This window comes from Eurosta solidaginis, chromosome 3, assembly GCF_040869045.1.
Source record: "Eurosta solidaginis isolate ZX-2024a chromosome 3, ASM4086904v1, whole genome shotgun sequence".
NCBI lineage: Eukaryota > Metazoa > Arthropoda > Insecta > Diptera > Tephritidae > Eurosta > Eurosta solidaginis.
This window is the reverse complement of record NC_090321.1, coordinates 148,227,867-148,249,491: the sequence shown is the minus strand read 5'-3', so window position 1 is coordinate 148,249,491 and position 21,625 is coordinate 148,227,867. Positions and strand designations below refer to the sequence as shown.

The following is a 21,625-nucleotide window of genomic DNA, read 5'->3' as shown; positions in this document are numbered from 1 at the left end:
GTTGCGACCGAAGACGAAGAAGTATTTAAGACTTTACCTGTGGAGAATTTCATGATGTTCATCTTCGAACTGAGCGCGAAACTGGGCAAAACATAGGATGCGAGATATTTGCGAAGTACTAAATTTTAATACCATTAACATAATGTTATAATAAAGGCGTATGCAAGTTCCCAAGTCTTATCTCAAATTCCGACGTCAAACCCTTAAATGGCTGAAGTAAATTTGTTTCTAAATGAATCAATTCTGAATACAAATTTATTTTAGTGCAAATATATTTTTGAATAATTTTTAGCTGTCAATTTGTTAGTGTAAATTTGTTTTTATAACGAAGTGCTCGTTCATCATATGACAATCCTTTTGCTTTGCACTTACATATGAAAATCACAAATTTCCATTTGATTTTTATTTATATATGAGGGCATACGGGAGTGATTTAAAATTTTATTTTATTTGAACTGTAAATTTGTATCTATTCCTATTATTCAGGGCAAAACAAGTGTATAGCGGTTGAGCAGTTTCGATTATGTGAACAACAAATAAGTTTTTCGTTGGCAATGATAAAATAATATGAATATAAAATAGTGTTGATATTATAACGAATTAAGGGAAACTCCGCTTATTTTACACCTTCTGCAAAGCTAAATTGCAGAATAAATAACTCCGATATTCAGTAATGCAAAATGGTCTTTATTAGATTACTTTGGGGGTAGTACAATTATACTACACAATTGTACTTTAATTCGCAACTGATAGCGTGTTTAAATCAAAATGAATACTGACTACTCAGCTTGTGCTGCTTTTATACTCTCTGTTGCCTTGTCCGTATATTTCTCCAAATGTATAGACCCTTCTCCTTCTAGAATCTACTACTTGGTTGCCAGCTATATGCATGTGTATTTGTAGTTTATAGCCTCTCGCATAGCCATATGCGTGTGTATATGTGAGTACTACTTCGGCTGATTATTACATGTATTTGCGAGTATCTCTTCGTTTCCTTGTATGTACATATGTATGTGTAAATGATGATTGATTTTTTTACGTACCAAGAGTGGCAGCTTGCTTTATTGTTGTTATGCCTTTATTTAATAACCGCTTAGTGATGTGAGTATCACTTAGTGATGCTAATATTCGTCACAATATATTAAAATGTTGTCGGCATGTATCTTTTGCAATATCTTATCATACTGACCTGTGACTTGCTGTTAACGAACTGTTTATATCCTTGTTTGAACATACTGTCAAATTGTATATAATTCCCTGGCCCAGTGTTATTTGCCAACCGACGGTGTGTTCCATCTATGAAATTGGAGAATCGGCCCCCTCATATCCTCATTCTTAGTAATGAAAAAAAGTGTTGCCTCCATAGTTTAAGTATTATCAGCTCATGGGTATTGAAAGCATCCGTCATTAGCCGAATTTCGTCGTTGCATTTCCGTTCATTGTTCCTATCAGCCTCATGCGGAGTTCTTTAAGATGATGGTCTCAGTCGATATATGGCCTTGGAATCCATAAAAGCGGTCTCCGGAGTTGTGCCCTACACCGTTCATATTGTCATTGATAAATCATTTAGCCATAGATGTGGTTTCTTTATTTTTGATCAAGAGATAGCCAAGTAGCATGGTGGATCTGGTACCTGATTATACTGATACCCATAGATAGATGCGAGACGAAGGCAGTTAACCTCCTCAAATTGGAAGTTATTTAATGGTGGGGACTTAATTTTCCGACTGCAGCACCAATTATCTTGCCCATCCTTATGGCGATCCGCCAATCTATCCATCCTAAGAGTTATTCTCACTTATCTTTTTGAAAAAAAAACTTTCATTTAAATAAAGGGATCGTAATGAAATTTGGCATACAACTTATTCTGACCGCGCGTAATGTTCCCACTAAAAATGGAATTGGAATAAAACGACACCCTCTTTTTGTATATCAAATATTTCCCTTAAAAGGAATTCGTTCATATTTCAATACCAAATAGGAGTATTCTCTTCAAATTTGGAACATTGCTTCCCTGTGTAAAGCTAGCCAATCTGCATAAAAGGGGCATGGCAACGTCCACTTATTGAAAGAGGTTTCCATCGGCTTGCGGCAGAGATATTTTGAAAGCGTGTGAGGTATAGTGATGAAATTCGGTATACGCCTTCCTAATTCAAAGATGATCAGCTCTAAAAGAATTACGAAAAACTGTTGATGACCACGTCCACTTACAACATAAAAACGAAAATAAAACGTTTTTTAGACACACATAACGGAATATTTCCTCAAATTTTAAGGCTTCATTACACAATTTTTGAGAACTTATCTCGCGAGGGTGACTTAAAACACTTATTTAACAAATTCAAAGAGGGGCATTGCAACAATTACTAAGATAGCTCAAACCTTTTAAAAAAGAGTTGCATTGCGGTAGCGATATTTCGAAGACGGTGGAACCTATAGAAATGAAATATGGTACGCATCTTCCCTCTTAAAATGAGAACCACTCGATAAAAAAATCGGATTATAAACACACCTATTTACTGATAATATTACTGCATAAAGGTTATAACTAAATCTTCTTAGTTTGCTGTTGTTCTGCTGGCTCGAGGTCTTAATAAAACGCAATTGTTTTTTATACCAATATATTTCGGTTACTCCACGGTAACCATCTTCAGGGTAAACTAATTAAAAACATACAATCAATTAACAAAATAATATCATAAAAAACAATAATATAAATAACATAAAAACATTCATCATGTCTAAATACATTCAATTTCACGTCTTTCCTGTGTGACGCGGAGTTTTAAACTGACTATTCTTTAGTAAAGCGCCAAATACACGACACGAACATTGGCCATACACCATACGAACTTTTGGCCGAACATTAGTTCTCTTTCAGACAGCGATGAATACGGACAACAATTGTGCTGCAGCAATATTGCTCGTTGTGGCAATTAAGCGTAAAAAAAGAGAGAAGATCGAAAAAAAGGATTTGGTGCAAAGAATGGTTTAAAAAACGAGCAGTTCTTGGACAAAGTGAGCTTATTAAAGAACTGGAATTCACGTCACTGATTTTAAAATGATTTTAAAAATTACGTTCGTATGAGCAAGGCAACATTTGACCAACTTTTACAAAAAATGTTGCCACTCATAACGAAACGGGATACAATAATGAGAGAAGCGATTCCCCCTCATCACCGCCTTGCTTTAACTTTGCGCTTTCTAGCTAGTGGCAATAGCTTTGAAGACTTAAAATTTTTAACAGCAATTGCGCCCCAAACGATTGGAAAAATAGTTACAGAGACTTGTGATGCCATAATAAGTCAATTGAAAGATTTTATTAAGGTAACTATTTATTGATTAAATTATTTGTTTTCGACTAAACAAGAAAAGTTTCATGTGTACATATGTGTGTCTGAAAATTATTGGTTTTTTGAAGTAAAAATAAAAGTAAATTATTCGTCCGTTTCAAACGATGCAAAGAAATTTTGTAAGTTTTCTACCGAGCTCGAATTAATGGATGATGTATCTTCAACTTTGTTACGGTCTGCTGTTATGGTCTACGGTTACGGTCCACTTGGGAGCGTGTTCGCGCGGACACACCTAGTGACTCGTGATGGGGCGAAAGTTGCGATAAAAAAGTATCGGAAAACAAGAAAAAACCAGACCGGCGATCACTAGCGAAAATTGCCATGAGTTTCCGGCCGTAAGTAAAACAAAAAAGACGTGGAAAAATTTAGAAAAAGAAAAGCAAAGATATAGCACGTTTTTCCGGCCGGGAAAAAGCAAGAGTTGGCTTTTCTTTTGCGCAGTTAATCGAACAATTTTATAAACCAAAGAGGCAAAGGCGTCAAGCACAGCTCCTGCTTCAGTAACACTATTGCTTACATCAACTGCACATCCCCGACTATATTCAACTCATCGCAAAACACCCTCGCCGTGCTGTGCACATATTCAAGAGAGTATTGCGAAGAACCACAAAGCCGGCAACGAGGAATTGCAGGCCGATTCCTTCACCCAACTACCAAAATAACAAACGGGAAAATGCCCAGAAACTAGAAAAGTGTCGATAGCGCAAATTACCGACCAGTTCATTCCGACGAACCTCCTTTTTACTCGTCTATTTTGGGTGGTAATAAACCTTATAATGGTTGTGTTGTGTGGACACAAGCTCAACGTAAAGAATATCCAGTTGAAGTAGTAGGTCGGCGTTTCACAGTCACACCTAGTGAGGAACGTTCTAGTGATTCCGATTCGGATTCGGACGGCACTAAACAAATTGTTGATGAGAAACCCTTGGTATCCGAAGATAAATTCCTTTCTCTACGTTTACGACGTACACCACCACCTTTGGATAAGCGTCCAACACCACCTCCGCCTCCAGGGCCAGCAGTACACTGCAGCGTAATACAACGAACGCCAAAGTTAGCACCAAGTCATCCAGATCGTAAAGGTCAACACGAAGTTTTATTGCCACCAGGTTCACTTGATCACCTCGGAGCAGAGCGCAACAACCACCAACAGTACCAACACAGCGCGCCCAAGACCGCGCGCCATAACCAACAACAGCGACAACTTCACCAGCAACAACAACATCACCAGTAACCACGCCGGCAGAGGCCCACGGTACGTACTCTGGCGGCCATGTAAGTACCAGCCATGTATAAACTTCAAAATAATTACCCTAAAAAAAATTTGGTCATAAAACTTACCCATGCCCATGCAAATGTGACTAGGAATATAACCTAGGACGGTATAATAGCTAGTCAAATGACGTGGAATGACGAGAGCGTTTTTGCAGGGTAGTTAAAGAAACTTCTAAGCAGTACCTAGAGAGTTTTATACGGCCCGGTTAAACCATTTAACAAGGGTCGATTTTTTTTCGTCAAATTGTATTATTGAATACTCGAAATTGTTAGCTATACAACAAGGAGCATACATTTCCTTTTTTTTCATTTTAATGATATTTTTTCTTGCTTTAAAATGATTGAAATTAGCTCTATAAATTTTATTCATAATAAGCCGTCTTCATCACGTGAAACGTTTTAGCGATCCATTTTTGGAGCTCAACCATAAATTGTTAGAAAAAAAAATTTGCGACCGCAGCCATTGGTAGATTATGCACGAATTGGCTAAAAGATTTAAACTTTTTTTCTTATATCATACAAATACAATATATATATATATATATATATATATATACATATGAATCAATATTGCTAGCAATATCGTTCGAACAACCAGAAGAAAATAATATACGTGCATATAATACGTAGTACTATCACAATTTGATCTTTATTGCTTTTATACCAAATTTTCTTAGCACATATTACATATTATTCTCATCAAACTATGCCATTATACCAAATTGATATTTTGTGACACTCAAAAATAAGTTCTACTACAACATAATAATTTTGTAAGAGAGCCCCAATTATCAGAATTTGTATCCAAACTTTATAGCCGTAAAATATGTTTTGTGAATAAAAAAAAAGGGGTATTCAACCAAATTCTTACTTTGTATGTAGTATATTTACTATACATAAGTACATTTAATTACATTTTTTTCACACAAAGCGTTTATAACGATTATCAAAAAAAAGGGGAGACATAAATAATTGTATAATTTAAAATATTACGAGCAAAAGTAAGAGAAAAGAACCCCCTACAGAACAAGCTTAGTCAGACTTAAGTATTCATATTACATTTCGTTTCGATTTCGGCCCAATAAAGTGTGATCTGTTGGATCATTTTTTTTTTCTCTCACTTGTGCACTACACACACTTACCTACATTTTCATAGTGTAATTAGCTATTCGTAGTTCAACCATGCTGTAGCCCTGGTTAAGAAACCTGCACTATCGCATTTTTTTTGTTGCATACATACGTTAATATGAATTGTGAATAAATTGTGTAATTTATAATGGGAATGCTGACGTCGCCCTTTATTTAGAAGGCATAGGGTAAAGCAGGTAAGGGGCCACCGAAATTTAGGTGCGTCGGTGGCCATGGTTTTTGAGGGTGGGCTAAGCACCGGGCGTCGCAACAACACCCGCGGCGACCCTCTATATATTCGGCCCTTTTTGTTTTTCTTATTTTAATTTTCAGCCGTTTTTTTTTAGTTTGATTTTCAGCGTTAGTAACCGGCCGTGTCCGGTTCGGTAATTTTTTTTTGCAGTTATTTTTTTTTTTTGAATTTAGATTTTGAATGTTTAACGGTCTGTCCGTGACATCCGGTTTGGCCGGATATTGTTTTAGTTTGAATAAGCGTTTTGAGCCGGTCTCTGCGCTTCTGTCAGGGTTTTCTGATTTTGACAGCTTTCAGTTTTGATAGGCATGATAGGAACTTTTTTCTGTTTATGGCGCAGGAACAGTAAGGTTGGCAAGGACCCGCCCCAGCCGACAATGACTATCCACTGTGCACCACCACATCATGCCGACCGCCTTCCTTATGCTTCCACCAAAAATGCGTATTCCATAACAGATTCGTACGTTTTGTGTGACTTGAGGTGATATCTACTACTGTTTATGGACGAGCCGCTACTTAAAGGAGTCGGAACTCTTATTGTATAATTCTGCATGTGTTGGGGCACCGCGTAGTGAAGTTGCGTAGACGTGCGCATTGGGTATTGCGGAATGACATTTGGTGTTAATATTTGACTTGGGTTAAAAACATTTTGGATTTGAATCGCGTGTCTAAATTCCAATGCTCCCAAGCAACCTTGAAATAAAACATCTGATATGATTTTTTGCGCAATCGTTTTCTGGGAGGCCTCCATTTCACTATATTGCGAAGCCCACGATTGAGCCAAGGAGTCACCTTCTGTGGGTTCGCGGCTTTTGGCAAGTCTCTCGCATGCAATTTTAATAAGTGTATCTTCTTCAGAAACTTTTCTTTTGCTTGGTCGAACAGTGAATTCCTAAAAAGAAAGATTTATAAGTTTTTCATTACTTTTCAGCTTCCACAGAAACAGAAAAAGATTGGAAGGTAGAAGCGAAAAATTTTGATGCACGCTGGAACTTCCCAAATTGTATAGGCGCAATTGATGGAAAACACGTCAATATAACAAAGTCACCTGGATCTGGGTCTTTTCATTATAATTATAAAAAAAATTTTTCCATCATTTTAATGGCAGTGGTTAATGCTAATTACGAATTTTTGATGGTGGATGTTGGCACAAATGGAAGAGCGTCTGATGCCGGTCTTTTTAGCGAAACAAAATTTTTTTCATCTCTAAAAAATAAAACATTGAAAATTCCTGACCCTCAGCCGCTTCCAAACTGCGAAGAAAAACTACCATTTGTATTCGTAGCTGACGATGCTTTTCCCCTGTTAGAAAATATCATGAAGCAATTTAGCCACAACACACTCAAGGAAGAAGAAATAATTTTTAACTACAGGCTTTCTCGGGCGAGAAGAATTGTTGAAAACTGTTTTGGCATTTTAGCATCAAGATTTAGAATTCTCCTACAAACTATTAATTTATCACCAGAAAAAGTCACGAAAATTGTGTTAACCTGTTGCTACTTGCATAACTTTTTACGGAGGCAAAATGAGGAGACGTATTTTGAAGGTGGATTCGATGTTGAAGAAACAGATCCCGGAGCGATAGAAAACGCCGATTGGCATAATGACCATGGACTTACAGCTCTTCAAGCTTCAAGTGCAATGAATGCATCCAATTTAGCAAAAACTACTCGAGAAAAATATTGTAATTATTTTAATACAGTGGGAGCAGTTCCGTGGAAGAACAATATATTAAATATAAGAAAGTGAATCATTTACGGAATAAAAACAAAATGAATGTTTGTGTTCACAAAGAAAAAAAATTTTGACTTTTTTTCTTACCTCAAATGTGTTTGTATTTTCATCCTGCATTGTGGTAACGCCTGCCAAAAGTTCTTCTTGATCTTTCAAAAAGCATAGCAAATCATAGCACCAAAGAGTAGGAACATATTCATCCCCAGCACCAGCACCAGACTTCAAACTATCTCTCTTTTTTTTTGATTCACGCCGGTATTGCGCCCGCAAACTACTTATTTTTTTTATAACTGTATCCTTTGTGGCATCAGGATCTACTTCTTTTAATTTTTCGATTAAAGTCGCATAATCATTATTCTTTTTAATTCTATTACAATAATATTTGCTTTTTACTTGCCACAATGATGGCAAAGATTTATACATTTCAATAAATTTAACTCAGAAATTTTTTATTGTCCATTTTACTTTTCCGCGCACGTCTGTTCCGTTCAGAAATTACTACGATTATGAGCTATTTCGCCATACACGCACGAACAGTTCGGGCAAATGTTCGCCAAAAATTAAAATATTTTGATTTTTGGCGAACATTTGCGCGAACTGGCAAATACCACCATACACGACAGAAAAGGTCGCAGAAACATGACATAACGGGAATGTTCGTGTCGTGTATTTGGCGCTTAAGTGTTTATAGATATGCGCGCAGTCATCTGTATCACCTTTAAAGTTTAGTCGTCTGCCCGTTGGCGTGTTTATTATATGTAGTGTCTTTAGTGTGAATCGTTTTGTATATGTTTGTTCTTGTATGAGAATTCTCGCATCATCGAAATTCGGCGAATGGCCAGTAGCGACACAGTGGGCCATCAGTGCCATAGTGTACCTATACAAGTGTGTTCACTAAGCGATAAACGTCAAAACTACAAACAGCCTCGCTCACCTGATGGAAATCTCAGGTCTAGAGTCGCATTTTTGGTCTCAACGATAACATTTTTGTCTACCAATCGTCTCGACTTTTTCAATTTTTCAATCATTCGGCGCATTCGGTAATGGTATCCATTTTGAATTTGCTGTCATTCCGAATCCAGCGAGTGCCTGTCAGAATGCTTGACAGATAAATCAACACACTTGTACTTGTACACTATGATCAGTGCTGTTTCTTGGTTTTGCGCTGTCTTGCAATTTTTAAAATCCGACTTATGCTGTGACAGTCTGGTCTTTAATTTTATCTTTGTTGTGCCCACATATACGATATTGCACCTAGTTTCTCCATTACCTCTACGTGAAATTTCGTAAACTACATTGCTTTTTTCCGTTTGTGGTATTTTCGATTTTGTTTTGAAATATTTTTTAATGTGTTCGTCGGTTTGTGGGCAATCTTTATTTTTTGTCTATTGTAGCAGTCTGAATTTGCTTACCGCTCCGACAGTTTAGGTACATAAGCTAATGACATGTATATGAATACTTTTTCAGATTTTTGTTGACTGTTGGCAGAATTAACCCTTTTTATACTCAGTTGAGCAGAGCTCACAGAGTATATTAACTTTGATTGGATAACGGTTGGTTGTACAGGTATAAAGGAATCGAGATAGATATAGACTTCCATATATCAAAATCATCAGTATCGAAAAAAAATTTGATTGAGCCATGCCCGTCCGTCCGTCCGTCCGTCCGTTAACACGATAACTTGAGTAAATTTTGCGGTATCTGTAACCGTCAACTTACCGTGAGGTATCATTGACGGTGGTGATTATTAGGTGGCTGGGTATGACCGCTTACAATGGTAGGTGGTCACCCAGTGGTTCCTGGGTGGTGAGAGTAGGAACCGATAGTTACCTAATGGCAGTAGAAGGGTCGCGGCGGGCGGAATTCTCTGGTGCCTTAGCTCGTGCGGCGTGGGGTGGGTTTTGCCTTGCCTCTACTGCGTTCACATAAACTTTAAATTTATTAGGATTCCTAACAGAACTAAATGATTTAAACCACAAAGAAATAGGGCCGCATGAAAGAATCGAAAACAAAAAAAAAAACGAACCCATTGAACGTTAATCGTGCGGATTGGTATGCGATGTCCAAGATGATGTTCGACAATCGCCTTCTTAACCCTTTCCCAACCATGATCCTCGATACAACTTGATGGTAAAGATCCCCTCTAAAATGAACTTCCTTACCTCTTTATATCACCATATGCCTTCAGGAAAACTCCAAAAACTTAACACATTATAAGTACGTTATAAACTGACTTTATAATTTTATTCATTAAAGGAAAAATCTTAAGCTAGGCTGATAAGATTTGCTAAACATATCGTTCAATTTTCATTAGATTTGGATAAATCCTCATGTTAATTAATCTTGCTTGTAAAGAGTAAAACTTGGCTTAGATATAGATTAACAATATTATTTACATGAAAGGTATCATTTTTGGGGTTGTGTAGTATGCTAACCAAATTTAAGACCTATATTAATTAGTTTTATTTGTTAACATTTTTAACACTTATTAACAAGATTTTAGTTGAAGTTAAAACTTATTTGAACCCCCTTTTACTCGGAAATTAGAAACGGAAGCTAACGACTGTTGTGGTAGGGATCGATCTCGTAGCTTTAATCAAAGGAACTGGGCTGATTACCCTTGTGGCTTTAGACTTAACAAAACACTCCATGTAACCTCAAGGTAACCCGTGTGAGCGTTATTAGGTTGACAGAATTATGTAGCTAGGTATCAGAATACGTTGTACTGACTTACATACGTACGTGCAAATGTATATGCTTATACCTTCAACATTTTAGGTATACCATTTACTAAAGATCTATGTACATAACTATGTCAATCCGCAACAAGAATCAATCAAAGAAAATAGACAAAAAGGTAAAATTTACTTACATGCATATGACGTGTGTATGTAGATATGGTTGTCCATGATATCTCCCGTTGAAAGGCCTTTCAGCGTCGAATATGCTGGAGCGGTAATTTAGTTGGTGTTGGTTGAATTTTCGTGTAGCTAAAATTCTGGTTTTGATAACTGTGACGTCATTACTTTGGCAAAATGCTATGCAACGTTAGCCGGTTCAAAAAAAAACTTAATTTTCTTTCTCGAAACTTTAAGATTGAATTTTGGAATTTACACTTCTTTTGGCTTTCAACATAGGTAGTGGTTATGGAGTCATTGTTCCAAAAAAAGAGCCAAAAAGGAACCCTAACACAACCACAATCGTCCTACTCTCCTGTCTCTAATTTCATATCTTAACATTGCATTGCAACTATAATCATTTTTTTTTGCTTCTTTGTGTGATCTTATTTCTTTAAAATGATGTAACTTTAACATATAACTTTAGCTTCATGCTATACATATTTTAATTAACAAACTAAATTTATTTTTTTCTTTTCTTTGAACATATTTTTCTTTTTAAAGATTGTAAACTGGCTACTGCATATACTTTTTTTAACAGTCCTAACTAGTTTTACTACACTATGTAATCCAAGATTTTGGACTTTTTTATTTCGGACTTTTGTCCTTTTGTCAACCCAATTGCGGCTGGCTGTACTACTTATGCGCGCCTGGTATGCACTTTATGAGGCGATACACGTTAGGATGAAGGGTGATCCCTGAGGATCTAATGCGCCCGTAAGGGAGTCATTACTCCAAGCAGGAGTCTCTTTGTACTATTTTTCTCTTACCAAACCTTATGTGATGAATGGTTACATGGAATCATATGCATGGATTCCATATGAACTAGCTCCTAAATAAATTGCTTCACACCGGTACCAATGTGCAAAATTGACGATTTGGTGAAGCGGCCTCTAGCTAGGAATCTTGTTAACAGGTGTGGTGGTTGTAATGATAATGCCGTAGCTATTTAAATACGTGCAATTGGAAATGATGATGAGTGGTTGCAGTTGGTGGACAGGATGAAGGAGTTTTTACTCCGCCCAGAGCTATCACTCCAGCACGTGGTTTTCCTATTTTTCAGGATATATAGCGGGAATAGGACGTCGCCGATTCGTCTTCGGTTTAAGACCACTATATTTTATTTTTTGCTGCCACGATTGCTTTTATAATTTCGCGATAACTGACGGGATATATCAATTACTCACTTGTTCACTTGGTAGAGAAATTTTCCAAAAACAGAGCTAGCTGTAGCCGCGTGAGCCCTTTTATACCTTCCGGTTTTCTGATTTTTGGCTTCCAATTTTTGACATTTGCTTCTATTCTTTCTTAGGTTCAGCAAAGTTGAGCTTTCGCTCGCTGGCTGTTCTTAATTCAGCACCATAGGCCGACCGGATGTTCAATTTTATCGCATGCAACTTTTTTTTGTTGCGAAATGAAGGCGATAAAGGTACCATACTTGCTTTGATGAAAAGTGACCATTACATATCTTGACGAAATTTGGTATGTAGGTTCCTCGGCACTCATCTCAGATCGCTTTTTAAAATTAACGATATCGGAATATAACCAGGCCCACTTTTTCGATATCGAAAATTTCGAAAAATCGAAAAAGTGCGATAATTCATTACCAAAGACGGATAAAGCGATGAAACTTGGTAGGTGGGTTGAACTTATGACGCAGAATTGAAAATAAGCAAAATTTTGGACAACGGGCGTGGCACCGCTCACTTTTAAAAGAAGGTAATTTAGAAGTTTTGCAAGCTGTAATTTGGCAGTCGTTGCAGATATCATGATGAAATTTGGCAGGAACGTATTACTATATGTATGCTTAATAAAAATTAGCAAAATTGGAGAACGACCACGCCCACTTAAAAAAAATTTTTTTTAAAGTGAAATTTAAAAAAAAAATTTTATATCTTTACAGTATATAAGTAAATTATGTCAACATTCAACTCCAGTAATGATATGGTGCAACAAAATACAAAAACAAAAGAAAATTTCAAAATGGGCGTCGCTCCGCCCTTTTTCATTTGATACATTTAGTGCCATAAGTCGAACAAATATTCACCAATCCTTGTGAAATTTGGTAGGCGCTTAGATTCTAGGACGACAACTGTTTTCTGTGAAGAAGGGCGGTTGAAGCCACGCCCAGTTTTTATACACAGTAGATCGTCTGTCCTTCCGCTCGGCGGTTAACACGATAACTTGAGCAAAAATCTAAATCTAATCTACTAAACTCAGTTCACATAATTATCTGAACACACTTTATATTCGTATAAAGAATGGCCGAAATCCGACTATGACCACGCCCACTTTTTCGATTTCGAAAATTACGAAAAATGAAAAAAAATGCTATAATTCTATACCAAATACGAAAAAAGGGATGAAATATTGGTTGCATTGGTTTATTGACGCAAAATATAACTTTAGAAAAATACTTTGTAAAATGGGTGTGACACCTACCATTATTAAGTAGAAGAAAATGAAAAAGTTCTGCAGGGCGAAATCGAAAGCCCTTGGAATCATGGCAGGAATACTGTTCGTGGTATTACATATTTAATAAATTAGCGGTACCCGACAGATTATGTTCTGGGTCACCCTGGTCCACATTTTGGTCGAAATCTCGAAAACGCCTTCACATATACAAGTACCACAACTCCCTTTTAAAATTCTTATTAATACCTTTAATTTGGCACCCATATTGTACAAACACATTACAGAGTCACCCCTGGTCCACATTTATAACGATATCCCGAAAAGGCGTCCACCTATATAACTAAGGCCCACTCCCTTTTAAAATACTCATTAACACCTTTCATTTGATACCCATATCGTACAAACAAATTCTAGAGTCACCCCTGGTCCACCTTTATGGCGATATCTCGAAAAGCCGTCCGCCTATAGAACTGAGGCCAACGCCCTTTTAAAATACTCATTAACACCTTTCAAAGGTTTTTACAAAGTCTTTTTCTAAAGTTATATTTTGCGCCAATAAACCAATGCAATTACCATGTTTCATTCCTTTTTTCGTATTTGGTATAGAATTATGGCATTTTTTTTCATTTTTCGCATTTTCGAAATCGAAAAAGTGGGCGTGGTCATAGTCGGATTTCGGCCATTTTTTATACGAATACAAAGTGTGTTCAGATAATTATGTGAACTGAGTTTAGTAAAGATATATCGATTTTTGCTCAAGTTATCATGTTAACGGCCGAGCGGAAGGGCAGACGATCTACTGTGTATAAAAACTGGGCGTGGCTTCAACCGATTTCGCCATTTTTCACAGAAAACAGTTATCGTCCTAGAATCTAAGCGCCTACCAAATTTCACTAGGATTGGTGAATATTTGTTCAACTTATGGCATTAAATTTATCCTAGACAAATCAAATGAAAAAGGGCGGAGCCACGCCCATTTGGAAATTTTCTTTTGTTTTTGTATTTTGTTGCACCACATCATTACTGGAGTTGAATGTTGACATAATTTAATTATATATTGTAAAGATATAAAATTTTTTGTAAAAATGCACTTTAAAAAAATTTTTTTTTTAAGTGGGCGTGGTCGTTTTCAGATTTTGCTAATTTTTATTAAGCATATATATAGTAATACAAGTAACGTTCCTGCCAAATTTCATCATGATATCTTCAGCGACTGCCAAATTACAGCTTGCAAAACTTCTAAATTACCTTCTTTTAAAAGTGGGTGGTGCCACGCCCATTGTCCAAAATTTTACTTATTTTCAATTCTGCGTCATAAGTTCAACCCACCTACCAAGTTTCATCGCTTTATCCGTCTTTGGTAATGAATTATCGCACTTTTTCGATTTTTCGAAATTTTCGATATCGAAAAAGTGGGCGTGGTTATAGTCCGATATCGTTCATTTTAAATAGCGATCTGAGATGAGTGCCGAGGAACCTACATACCAAATTTCGTCAAGATACCTCAAAATTTACTCAAGTTATCGTGTTAACGGACGGACGGACGGACGGACGGACATGGGTCAATCAAATTTTTTTTCGATACTGATGATTTTGATATATGGAAGTCTGTATCTATCTCGATTCCTTTATACCTGTACAACCAACCGTTATCCAATCAAAATGAATATACTCTGTGAGCTCTGCTCAACTGAGTATAAAAATAGGTAGGGAGTTTGGGTGAGGACGCATATTTTCACGTTTTTTGTAGTCTGCATGTAAAAACTATGACCGCGAATCACTTACTTCAACAATATATGACGTAAGCGTAAGTTTTTGATGAAATTTTATGCTTCTAGCCGTAAAAAAGGGGCAGAAATCTTATAACTTCAAACGAGCAATTCGTGTATATTTGTATAGCCGAACGATCTCGGGAACGGCTGAACCGATTTAAATGAAATTTGGCACAGATATAATGTATCACCTTCTAAGACTTTCTACGTAGGCTTTCAGAATGTTCCACAAGGTTGCCACCTATTCGAAATTAAAAAAAAATTTTGCATGAGATATGCCGATATAGGTATCAAACGAAAGGTATTTCACTCCACATTACGATAGGGACATTTTTGGGTAGGGTAGCGATTTAGGGTTGCCACCTCTTCGAAATTAAAAAAAATTGCATGAGATATAACGATATGGGTATCAAACGAAAGGCATTTCACTCCGCATTAAAATAGGGACATTTTTGATTAGGGTTGCCATTAAGGGTTGCCACCTATTCGAAATAAAAAAAAATTGCATGAGATATGCCGATATGCGTATCAAACGAAAGGTCATTCACTCCGCATTACAATAGGGACATTTTTGAGAAGGGTTGCCATTTAAGGTTGCCACCTATTCGAAATTAAAAAAAAATTACATGAGGTATGCCGATATAGGTATCACACGAAAGGTATTTCACTCCGCATTACAACAAGAACATTTTTGAGTAGGGTTGCCACCTATTCGAAATTAAAAAAAATTGCATGAGATGTGCCGATATGGGTATCAAACGAAGGGTATTCCACTCCGCATTACAATAGGGACATTTTTGAGTAGGGTTGCCATTTAGGGTTGCCACCTATTCGAAATGAACAGAAATTGCATGAGATATGCGGATATGGGTATCAAACGAAGGGTGTTTCACTTCGCATTACAATAGGGATATTTTTGAATAGTGTTGATATTTAGGGTTGCCGCCTATTCGAAATTAAAAAAAAATTGCATGAGATATGCCGATATGGGTAGCAAACGAAAGGTATTTCACTCCGCATTACAATAGGGACATTTATGAGTAGGGTTGCCATTTAGGGTTGCCACCTGTTCGAAATTAAAAAAAAGTTGCATGAGATAAGCCGATATGTATATCAAACGAACGGTCTTTCACTCCGCATTACAATAGGGACATTTTTGAGTAGGGTTGCCATTTAGGGTTAGGGTAGTTAGACGAAATAGTACTCTACTTACTCATATTCTCTTAAAGATTTAAAGGAGAACATTGAAGTTAAAAATCTTCGTAAAAAATCTTACACATGATTCAACTTAATTTTCTTAATTTCACACACGCTAAAAAAGTTGAAATGCAATATCAAGGCACCTGATAGTTGTTATAACTGATAATTGTCATTCGTGAAATTCACTAGTTTTTGGAATCTAATAAAATTGTGAGACTTTCGTAGTGTAAAACTAAAAATTTTTTTGAAATTAATAATTCGGCGCATGAAGATACTCGACCTAAATAACTTAGTTCTCGAGTTCACTAATTGTCACAACAATCCCTTATACTATAGGCTGGAATTATCCATTTCAAATTTTTCATTCCATTTCATTTTGCGGTTAGTGTTTGATATGTTTTTGAAATAAGGAAATCAAATATTGGTAAGTAGGGTAATATATAATATATGTACATATAAAAAAAGTATAGTTTGATTAATGATGACATATAGCACGAAGTATGTTATGCGGCGTACTCGATGATTGCCGAGCACAGTTCAGTCGGCCAGGTACTGAAAGTTTATGTGGGGTATACACTATATATACCAACGATCTCCATGCTTTTTTCAGACAAAAATATATGCTATATACCTAAGCATTTTGTGAAGTTTTAAGGTTCTAGCTGTTAATATGGGGCAGAAGTCGCGAAAAGTTTCTTGTCTGGACAATCGGTTGTTTGAGATATATACTATATAAACAACCGATCTCTATGATTTTTTCAGACAATAATATATGCTTCGCAATCATTTGGTGAAATTTTAAGCTTCTAGTTGTTAATATGGGGCAGAAATAGCGAAAAGTTGCTTATCTGAACAGCCGGTTGTATGAGAAATATACTGTAACGAATTTAGGGAAATTCCGCTTATTTGAAACTTTCTGCTAACGTTCGAATCGCTAAACTGTTGAATAAATCACTCCAATATTCTCTATTGCAAAATGGTCTTTATTAGACTTTTTGGGAGTAGTACAATTTTACTTCACAAATATACTTCACTTCGCAACTCAAAGCGTGTTTAAATCAAACTGATTAGTCATTCCTCAGCTTGCGCTGTTTTTATACTCTCTGTTGCCTCGTCAGCATATTTCTCCAAAGGTCTAAACGTTTAACCTTCTAGAATCTCCTGCTTGGTTACCAGCGATATACATGTATATTTGTTGTTCATGCGTTTCTCATAGTCATATGCGTGTGCATGTGTGAGTAACTACTTCGGCTGATGACTACATATTTGTGTGTGTGTACATAAGAATGGCTGCTTTATGTTTCTTAATCGAAATCAATGAAAATTTCCTTTTGACTTGGCATTCTTCTTTGCCACCACTTGGTATGGATTCGCCTTGTAATAGTACTAACGGATGACAAAGGAAAACAGACCTTTTCCATTCAACTCCTGTACTTATTTCACAAAATATAACTGAAAATTTTCGCCTAGCGCGCTTTTTTCTACCTTTCAGGAAAATGAAATGGTATATTAACTTTGGCACGGATCTCAAAATTGTAAGTCCTTAAAGGGAAATAGACAGACCCACCATTAAGTATACCGAAATAATCAGGATGAAGAGCTGAGTCCCATTTTAAGAGCTAAAGGCTTCAAATTTCAACGAATGCTTACGTATACAACATTTATTGTTGTCTGAAAAAATCATAGAGAGCGGTTGTATATAAAGTATATATATGGTGGTATATATAGTATATATATTTTTTTCGCAATTTCAGCCCCACTTTAACAGCTATAGACTTCAAATTTCACCAAATCCTTACGTATATAGCATATACTGTTGACTGAAAAAATCATAGAAATCGGTGGTATATAGTATGTATATATCTCATATAACCGATTTTTCAGATAAGAAACTTTTCGTATGTTCTACCCCATTTTAACAGCTATAAGCTTCAAATTTCACCAATTGCTTACGTATATAGCATTTATTTTTCGTGAAAAAATCATAGAGATCGGTGGTATATATAGTATATATATACCGTATATATATTTTTTTTGCAATTTCAGCTCCATTTTAACAGCTAGAAGCTTCAAATTCCACCAAATGCTTACGTGTATAGCATATATTATTGTCTGAAAAAATCATAGAGGTCGGTGGTATATATAGTATATATCTCATACAACCGATTGTTCAGTTATGAAACTTTTCGCAATTTCTGCCCCATTTTAAAAGTTAGAAGCTTAAAATTTCACCAATTGCTTACGTATATAGCATATATTGTTGTGTGAAAAAATCATAGAGATTGGTGATATATATAGTATATATCTCATACAACCGATTGTTCAGATAAGAAACTTTTCGCAATTTCTGTCCCATTTCAACAGCTAGAAGCTTCAAGTTTCACCAAGCGCATACGTATATAGCATATATTGTTGTCTGAAAAAATCATAGAGATCGGTGGTATATATATTATATACCCCATATAAACTGTAATGTTTGCCCTTTTTTATGGCTAGAAGCTTCAAATTTCATCAAATACTTACGATTACGTCATATATTGTTGAAATACGTGATTCATAGTCATAGTTTTTACATGCAGACCACAAAAACGTGAAACTTTGAATCCTCGCAAAAATTACCTACCTATTTTTTATTTTATATTTATCTTAAAAATCGTTTAGGTATGTACATCTGTTCACTATATATTTCTTATCTTATACAGCCGATTAATTAGAGATTACGAATGGGATAATATTATTGTTCAGCCCCATTAATGAAAGGTATAAAGTCTTCTGCACAGCCGAAGACAGTCCCGTCCTTACGTGTTTTTAATAAATTTAGTTATTTTTCAGGAATTTTTTAATTTTCAAAAGGAAAATAACGCCAGTCGAAAAAAGGAAATAGCACCCGTATGCTTTATTTCTTTTTTAAAAGAAAATAACCCCCGTGGGCTTTGTTTCCCAAAAAAGGAAAATAGCGCCCGCGGGTGTTATTTCCTCGGGCGTTATTGCACTTTTTTACATTATTGCACAAATTTTACAGGTCTAAGTGTTCTCACTGTAAAACCGTCCAAAAATAAAATTTAAATGTAAATTGTTATTGTTGTAGCAGTGCTTCGCCTTATCCGATAGATGGGACCACTCACTAATTGTCATCAATTTCATCATAAGAGAGTCCGGGGAAGCTTGCAGTTCCCACAGGATTGGATATAGATAAGGGTGTTAGAGGTGTTGGTTCCATATTGCAATTGAAAAGATGGCTGGTCTCATGTGGGAACACATTACATGTAGAACATACATGGATATGTCGCGGTTGATTCTGAATAAGTGAAAGTTTAACCTATTATAGTGCCCAGACGCCCGTCTCCCTTGGCCTTTTTGTGGATGTCTCTGCGAATCTCTTCTACGTCGAAATCCTTAAGTGCCGGATTTCCTCATAATGATTACAGAGGTGACCTCTTAACTTCCTAGGAGGCCCCTTCAATCAGATGTCTTCTGGGATGCTCAGGCTACTGGGTATTTAGCAAAAACTGTTTGTTCAGCATTTAATTTCGCCTCACTGTACAGATGATGTTCTATATATGGTCGGTAGATGAGACTTTAAGTCCTAGACTCGGACGGCTTCAACGGCCGTGCACTGAAGTGTTTGGGCATGGAACATGGAGTTGAGCGTTGGGCTGCTGATCACGCAATCAGATCCCTGTGTTTGACATCGGAGGTTGAGTCTTACATTAAGCATATATATTGAAACGAATTTAGGAAAATTCCGCTTATTTGAGACCTTCTGCTAACGTTCGAATCGCTAAACTGATGAATAAATCACTCCAATATTCTGTATTGCAAAATGGTCTTTATTAGACTACTTTGGGATAGTACAATTATACTTCTCAATTCTACTTCACTTCGCAATTGATAGCGTGTTTAAATCAAACTGATTAGTCATTCCTCAGCTTGCGCTGCTATTATACTCTCTCTTGCCTCATCAGCATATTTCTCCAAAGGTCTTGATATTTCACCTAGAATCTCCTGCTTGGTTACCAGCGATATTCATGTATATTTGTAGTTTATGCGTTTCTCATAGTCATATGCGTGTGTATGTGTAAGTAACTACTTCGGCTGATGACTACATATTTGTGTCTGTGAGATAGCTCTTCGTCGCCTTCTACATAAGTGTTGCTATCTTTAATATTTACATGTATATAAGAGTGGCTGCTTCATGTTTTTGTTGTTGGGTGATTATTTACTAACAGCTTAGTGATGCTAATATTCGTCACAATATATAATCTCACCTAAACTGTCGCTTGAATATCAGAGTGCCACATATCGTGGTGGGCATCGAAATCGCTAATAATAATGCGATGTTCAGCAGTGATAAGTCCAATCTAATCAGGGCAATATCCACTGGAGCAGCAAGTGACAGGAGCAATGAAGATGTTGATGATATCTAGATTTGCATGGCCTGCACGGACAGATATACCTTGGCCTGCCAGGATACTCTCCCTGTGGCCGATGTTGGATCCAATAAATTATATTGCACAAAGCGGTAAGTGATAAAAGCGAGCCCGCCTACATTCACACGATCTTTTCTGTGGGCATTCAAAAGTTATAATTCAAAAAACTTATCGAGATTTAAACAGGCCTGTACACCGAAATCAAAAAATTTTTTTAAATGTTAACGGCGGGCCCCGTGGTGTGGTGGTAGCGTGCTCCGCCTACCACACCGAAGATCCTGAGTTTAATCTCCGGCAAAGCAACACCAAAGATTTAGAATGAAGTTTGTTCAGTTAGAAACCGGTTTTTCTAAGCGAGATCGCCTTCCCGCAGTGATTTTGCAAGCACTACGAGGGTTTTTCAGCCATGAAAAGCTTCTCAGTATAAACTCAACCGTCTAGCAGATGCCGTTTGGGGTCGGCATAAAATACGAAAGTCCCGTCCCGCCAATTTTTAGGATAAATTAAAAGGAGCACGACTCCAATTGGAAGAGAAGCTCCGCCAAAAATCCTTTCGGAAGTTATGGCGCCTTGCATTTTTTATTGATATAAAAAAAAAAAATTACCAAAAAAATGTTTGTTTCGTTAACATCAAAATCAAAAAAATTTGGATTACTTTGATTTTTCGCTGTTTGACCAAATTTTATACGGAAAACAAACTCGAAAACAACATTCTTTTGAAATTTTTTATTAATAGTAACAAAACAAAATTTTTTCGTTTGAAAAAATAACGTTAAGGTTAGGTTAGGTTGAAGTGGCCGGTCCATGAGGACCTCACATAGACTGAATGAGTTCGTAGTGTTACCAGAAGTTTGTTTTAACGACCAAATTGAAAAACCCTATCAAAAACCAGGACATATGTTATAAAATAACTCCGTCCTCTTGGCAAATACTAGAAGCTTCCTAGGACTTGAGCCGCTTGCTGCTTCTAGATCTGACAGCTGTATCACTACTAAGGGCTGGAGTCTTAACCTGGCAAGCGCAGGGTACGAGCACAAAACGTGATCGATCGTTTCCTCCTCCAACCTGCAATTCCTACATCTGCTATCACTGACCAAGCCTATTTTAAAGGCATGTGACGCCAGAAGGCAGTGTCCAGTCAGAATACCCGTTATGAGTATACAGTCCT

General features: G+C 36.6%; 2 protein-coding genes across 6 annotated transcripts in view; one reads left to right on the top strand and one right to left on the bottom strand.

The window, feature by feature from the left end:
* The window catches only part of SiaT (Sialyltransferase), a 92,279-nt gene that overhangs the window by 4,291 nt on the left and 66,363 nt on the right, over window positions 1-21,625 (top strand). The window lies entirely within an intron of this gene.
* Window positions 5,864-8,111, bottom strand: LOC137244355 (uncharacterized). The gene is made up of 2 exons (XM_067773259.1): window positions 7,831-8,111; window positions 5,864-6,901 (listed from the first exon to the last, which is right to left on the bottom strand). The coding sequence occupies exons 1-2, from the start codon at window positions 7,858-7,860 to the stop codon at window positions 6,431-6,433; spliced, it is 501 nt and encodes a 166-aa protein (XP_067629360.1). The 5' UTR covers window positions 7,861-8,111; the 3' UTR covers window positions 5,864-6,430.